This window comes from Rutidosis leptorrhynchoides, chromosome 10 (genome assembly GCF_046630445.1).
Source record: "Rutidosis leptorrhynchoides isolate AG116_Rl617_1_P2 chromosome 10, CSIRO_AGI_Rlap_v1, whole genome shotgun sequence".
Lineage (NCBI taxonomy): Eukaryota > Viridiplantae > Streptophyta > Magnoliopsida > Asterales > Asteraceae > Rutidosis > Rutidosis leptorrhynchoides.
In genome coordinates, this window is record NC_092342.1 from 34517579 (window position 1) to 34524467 (window position 6889).

A 6889-nucleotide genomic window follows, 5' to 3' on the forward strand; every position below is an offset into this window, starting at 1 on the left:
GCACACGCGGTTCATAAGATCCATGAACACCGCCGGTGCGTTAGTGAGACCAAATGGCATGACAAGGAATTTATAACTACCATAACGAGTTCGGAAAGCGGTTTTGGAGACATCTTCCCCCTTAACCCTCAATTGATGATAACCCGAGCGGAGATCGATTTTCGAATATACACAAGACCCTTGTAGTTGATCAAAGAGGTCATCGATGCGAGGAAGAGGATATCGGTTCTTAACCGTCAATTTATTTAGTTCACGATAATCAATGCACATTCGTAGGGATCCGTCTTTCTTTTTAACAAACAAAATCGGAGCGCCCCAAGGTGATGGCTAGGTTGGATAAAACCACGATCAAGTAGTTCTTGGATTTGACTTTGCAATTCTTGCATTTCGGATGGAGCGAGTCTATATGGTGCACGTGCTACGGGTGCGGCTCCCGGAATAAGATCGATTTGGAATTCAACCGGTCGATGAGGCGGAAGACCCGGCAATTCATCGGGAAATACATCGGAATAGTCACTAACAATTGGCACATCATCGATATGCTTATCATCGGACTCGACTTTCTTAACGTGGGCAAGGATCGCAAAACAACCCTTACGGAGCAGTTTTCTAACTTTAAGGCACGAAACGAGGTTGAGTCTGGTGCAACTCTTATCGCCATAAACAATCAAAGGTTCACCATTCTCGATAGGAATTCGGATTGCGTTAAGATCACAAAGAATGTTAGATTTCGTTTTGACTAACCAATTCATACCGATTATTACATCAAAGCTTCCTAGTTCCATGGGTATCAAATCAATTTCAAATTCCTTACCCAAAATGTTTATCGTACACCCCCGGTAATACGTGTCGGCACTTAATAGTTTCCCGTTAGCCACTTCAATGGTATAAGTGGTATCTAATGGAAGAGGTGGAGTGCTAAAAGAATGAGTCAAAGTCTTGGATACAAAGCATTTATCGGCACCTGAATCGAATAAGCAAGAGACATAAGAATTGTTGAGAAGGAACGTACCCGTGACTAGTTCAGTGTCATCCCGGGCTTCCTCGGTGTTGATGTTGAAAGCTCGACCGCGCGTGTGGGGGTTATCTTTCTTCTTTGGGCATGCATTTCTATAATGACCTGTTTGACCACATTCGTAACAAGTGCCCGTCTTTGGTACATTGGGCCACTTTCGAGCAACGGGAGTGGCACTTTTACAATCGTTGGCCTTATGACCAACTCCTTGGCACCGGTGGAAAATTAACTTGCCACATTCACCAAAGTGATGTTTGTTGCATTTGTTGCAAAGAGGTAGGTTCCCGGCATAACCCTTCTTGCCGTCGAAAGTGAAAGATTTCTTGGCAAAGTTGTTGTTGCTTGATTGGGAGGGTTCCCACTTTCTTTTGTTGCCGCCCGATTTATCCTCGGCCTTAGGTGCCGGAACTACGATTTCGTCAACCGTTTCAATTAGTTGGCGAGCCATGTTCATAGCGGCTTGATGAGTAGTGGGTTTGGATGACATCACCCCTTGTTTGATGCTTTTTGGAAGACCGAGCATGTAGAGCTCAATCCTTTGAGATTCGGGGTTAACAAGATTAGGACACATCAAGGATAGTTCGGCGAAGCGTTGATTATAAGCTTTAAGATCGTTTCCGACCGCTTTCAAAGCTCTTAGTTCTTCCTCAAGCTTTCGGGTTTCTTCGCGCGGAAAATATTCAACAATCATCTTTTCCTTTAGATCGGCCCAAGAGAGGGCATGAGCTTCATCGGTACCCACCGATTGAACATAGGTGTTCCACCATGTTAGAGCAATTCCGGAGAAAGTGTGAGTGGAGTATTTGACCTTGTCTTGGTCCCGACAACCGCTTATGCTAAAGACGGCTTCCGTTTGCTCAAACCATCGGGTGAGCACGACCGGTCCCCCGGTTCCATCAAAAGTGTGAGGTTTGCACCCCATGAAAGCTTTATAGGAGCATACCTCGTTTGAGTTTCCGGCTCCATTGTTGTTGTTGTTGTTGTTGTTGTGGTTGTTATTATTATTGTTGTTGGATGAGTGACCGGCCATGGCCGCATCTACGGCGGTAGCTATCATCCGTTCGAGAGCTTGTTCGGGAGTTTCATTGCGGCGTACACGACGAGGAGCCATTGTTCCTTCAAGACACAAGAATATCATTGATTAGTATTCTCAATAATACTAACCGTGATATAGAATAAAGATAAAGAGAAGTTTTTCCTCGACTCGCCTTAAATTCTTTATGTCATAATGTCGGAACGTTCATATGAGTCACCGTAATATAATCCCGGAAATTATATTACCCTGATTCGTATGTGCATTCGACATCATTTCATATAGTCAAGGTGGCGCGTCAATCAAATTAAACAACGTGAGATTAAGATGAACTAAGAGTAGATATGAGTAGAAGCGTTCGAGTATAAATGCACAAGTAGTCAAGTAATTCCTACTTCAAGTCTATATGCCGGTTGTAGTCTAGACTCACCAATGTACCCTATGACTCGGGGTTGACACTAATGAACTCTAAATCCCTACAACCAACGCTCTGATACCATCTGTAGCGACCCGACCAAATCATGTTTGACGGCGCCGTCTACTTAGGTCCCGTTACGTGGTCATAAGTCTTTAAGACAAAGTTTGACCAAAATATGTCGCCTTCATTTCAAAATAAAGATTGTTCCCAAAGTTTACAAGAATTGTTCAACCAATAGTTAAGTCACAACGTTATAATACGAATGGAATCTAGGCGACACGGTTTAAAGTAAAGTCAAAAGACGCTCCATGAAATGCACATATACTCGACATCCAATGCAAGTATCAAATAATGAGCGGAAGCATGTATCATGTATCGTTCAAGGACCTGAGAAAAACATAGAAATCTGTCAACGAAAACGTTGGTGAAATCATAGGTTTAAGTAAGTAAGTACAAGTGAACCACAAGATTTGCATCAATGAAATAATAGTAATACATTCCAAAAGTTTGTTTCACGAGCACCCAATTATCAATGCTTAACGTTTCCTTCCATTGAACCCCATCACTTAGTGCTAGAACATACACTGTTTCTCGAAAATATATTTCATTCGTAAACGGTAGCGAACCGTTTGAATGAGGGTTTGTCAAACCCATATGGATCCATACAACATAAGTTCTCGCTTACACCCGGCAAGTGTAACTAATGATAATCGAATTGAGGATTTTGTTCTAAACTCGTATGTAGAATGTTTGTTTTCCTGTACTTGTGTTCACTTAGTAAAGAAATGTTTATGTTTTCTCATCCCAAATGTAAGTTCAAAAAGAGTAAAAGTGGGACTATGATCTCACCTTGAATGCACGAGTGGTAAAGTACTTCGACAAGTAAACGTGTGCAAAGAACAATGCTAGTCTTGACCTAAACAATAGGTTTGTATCAATAACGGTAAACACGATAGGTCAAAGATGTTCAATTAGTCCTATGGCTCGTTACGACTCGATTATTTAGCATGTGAAATCAAATTGTCAAGTTTCATGCAAGATACAAGTATATAAACAAGTTAGGAAGGTTGCATAATCATTTGGTTAAGTTTGACAAAAAGTCAAACTTTGGTCGGTCAAAGTCAACGAAAGTCAACACGTTCGGGTCGGGTCCCGAACTATTTTTCTGAGGTTTTTAATCATATATGAGCATGTTAGAACAAGTTTCATGTGAATCGGAGGTCCGTAGTATGCCAAACATTTTCCATAAAATGGACACCGGAGACAGAAGCTGGGCACGGCTTATGCCGCGCCGCGGCACCCTTCTGTCGCGCCGCGACAATAGGCGGGTGCTGGTGCCTGGTCTGTTTCACTTGTCCAACTTGATCCAAACTTCAAATGAGCATAAAACGCAAACCACAAACACTTAGGACTCGCACCTTATATCGTTGGAAAGCTCTTTTGACATAGAATGCAACTAAACACAATTTAACAATCAAAAACCTCATTTGTAACAACCGAGTTTTCCAACCAAGTGATCATTCAATGCCCACATTAATGCTTCAAACTCACCAATGCACATTTAATGATTTGGGCATTCAATGCATACATGTGACATGCCATTTTGTAGGTAATGGAGCATACAATACAACTAACAACTTACTTACAACAATTCATGGCAATCAACGCATCAAATAACCACTTCAAGTTCTTCAAACCCTAACTCAATTCCACCAAAAATCAATAATCAAGTTCATGAAGTTTTCTAAGGCAACCTACACATCAAATTGAAGCTAGTGATGCTAGTAACACAATTAAAACATCAACTTTCAACATCTAACAACATATGATCATCCAAAATTCAAGAACAACACACCAAAATTTAAGTTCATGCTAGTTACACTAAAACAACGAGATCGAGCATATAAATCATATATTCATGTTAGACTTGAGCCATAGACACTAATTAACACTTTTATAAGTTAAAAACATCAAGAACACAAAATCTAGTGATTTTAGAAAGTTACCCAAATGAGATGAAGTTGGTACCAAAATGAAGAGGATGGAGAGAGGATCACGAATATGTAATTTATTTTGTTGTAAGCCTCCTAGATCGGATTTAGATGATGATTGAATGAATTTGGTTTTGGGTGTGTGTGTTCTTGCTAGAGAGAAAGAGAGAGATGGAAATGAAAATGAATGGGTGAAAGGGGTTGACCCTTTGACCTAGTCAAGGGTTTGATCCCTTGTCAAGTTTAGTCCCTCAACTTTCGTTCGGGTGCGGGAATTACCTAAACGAGATAATTTAAAACGCGTATCAACGGGAGATGTTATAAACATATAACGGACTTTATATTAGTATAACGGAAAAGTAAATGGAAAAAGGCGGGATGTTACATTCAGATGTACAGGGAATTATGGGTCAACAGGGACAATCGGGTCAGCAATGTGTATCTCATTCAGCAGAAAACGAGCGAGTTCTCTTTCTTTGGGATTGGGTTCGGGTTCCGACGGGCAGGACAGCAAGCGAGCTTCAAGAGGTTATTAATATATTAATGGGTATTGACTTCGATTTCAACAGTCAAGAGTCATGGAAGTGGGTTCTTGCAAATGATGGTGTGTTTTCGGTTAAAAGGTTATCTTCTCTTCTCGATGAGCGTATTTTGAAAAATAACAACTCTTCTACACAAAAAACTTTGAGGAACAATCTTGTACCTAAAAAGCTTGAAATATTCGTATGGAGAGCTTTAAAAAAAAGGTTGCCGGTTCGAACCGAGCTTGACAAAAGAGGCATTGATCTCCATAGCGTTCGATGCCCGATCTGCGATGGCGATCTTGAAACGGTGGATCATTCTTTGGTTAATTGCAAGCTTTCTTCGGAGATTTGGGTTCGAATCTACAAATGGTGGAATTTTGGGAATTGTGTCCTCATAAACGTTGATGACACTCTTCTTGGAAAGTCACCACTCATTATGTCTTCTCTCGGGAAAAAAGTTTGGCAAGGTGTGGAATGGGTGTGCTCATATTACCTACGGAAAATTCGGAATTCGATGGTCTTTCAAAACAAAACTTTGAGCGCCCCGGTTTTGCTAAATGAAATTCAAGTGAAATCGTTCGAATGGATATCATCTAGGATCAAAGGGATAAAGATCGAGTGGCTAAATTGGCTCTCTAATCATTCTATGTACTTAGACATCTAGATAGTAGTTTCGTTTGGGTTGCAACCTTTGCACCCTATTTCTTTGTATTTTTCGTGGTCTTCGCATCTCAACTATCATTTCTTAGTTGAGAGTCTCGTTGTATACTTTGTTTAGTAATTTATATGAAATTATCTTGTTTTTCAAAAAAAAAAAAAAAAAAAAAAAAAAAAAAAAAAAAAAACAAAGGTGCCCGTTTTTTCTTCCTTTTTGACTTAGAACCCATAAAAAAGTTGACAATTTGCCCATGCAAGGCGCAATGTGCATGTTTGCGACATTGCTTCATGATGAACGCAAGGACGCAAGGTGCCTCTTGCGACCTTGCTTCCCGGGGCGGCAAAGACGCAAAGTGCCTCTTGCGCCCTTGCGCGGGCAAATTGTAAACTTTTTTTTATGGGGTATGAGTTAAAAAAGGGAGAAAAGATGAGCATTATACTGATAATTCCTTTTATTATTTTTATTATGAAATAAATATAAATATAAAATATAAATGTGCTACTTGTTCTAAACTACTACTACGTACTATCTTCATTTGAAATAGTTTTCCCTCAATATTTGAATGCATATCCCGCCTACCCCTCTCTTTCTTTCTTTCCTTTAACTTTCTTTTTTATTTTATCCCCTTTTGATTTCATTTTAAATTTAACAAGAATTTGAATTTTTCATTCCAACTCTCATTCTATCTGTTATCAACTTATCATCATCAAAATTCAAAAACACCATGAAATTCTTTCAATCACAATCCTCTGATACACAACTAACCGATTTCAAATGCGCCTCTAGTTGCTGCCTTTCAAGACTAATTTACCGCTTGCCATGTTTTCGTAGTCGTACCACACACCACCGCATCGCAGAATCAACAGAGCTTCGTTATACAGCTGGCAATCCAGGAGTTGTCGCAAAGTTAATGGGATTAGATTCAATTCCACAAAGGGTTCGTTCGGTTAATCAACAAAAAGATAACCGTAATTTAAACGCTCCAGGTCAACCCGCTAGTCAAACTCCAATGGTTGTAAAGGTCGAAAAAGGAAAATTCTTTGTTCTTGGCTTCGAATCAGGATGCAAAGGTAAAGATCAAAACTTTAAATGATCTGATCTCGGTTATATTTTTCATTTCGATAACCAGACTCAAAACCTTGGTGTTTAGCTGTTATGAGTTGACATATATATTGTTTCTGTTTATGATGATTGATATTGATATGTATGTACACATGCAGGTAAACGTGATTCGAAATCGGATTCAAAAA

The 6889-nt window shown here is 39.8% G+C and overlaps 1 protein-coding gene across 1 annotated transcript; it reads left to right on the forward strand.

Annotated features, from left to right (window-relative positions):
* The first annotated feature begins 4820 nt into the window (after window positions 1-4820).
* Window positions 4821-5645, forward strand: LOC139870182 (uncharacterized). The gene has a single exon (XM_071858023.1). The coding sequence runs from the start codon at window positions 4821-4823 to the stop codon at window positions 5643-5645; it is 825 nt and encodes a 274-aa protein (XP_071714124.1).
* The last annotated feature ends 1244 nt before the right edge of the window (window positions 5646-6889 follow it).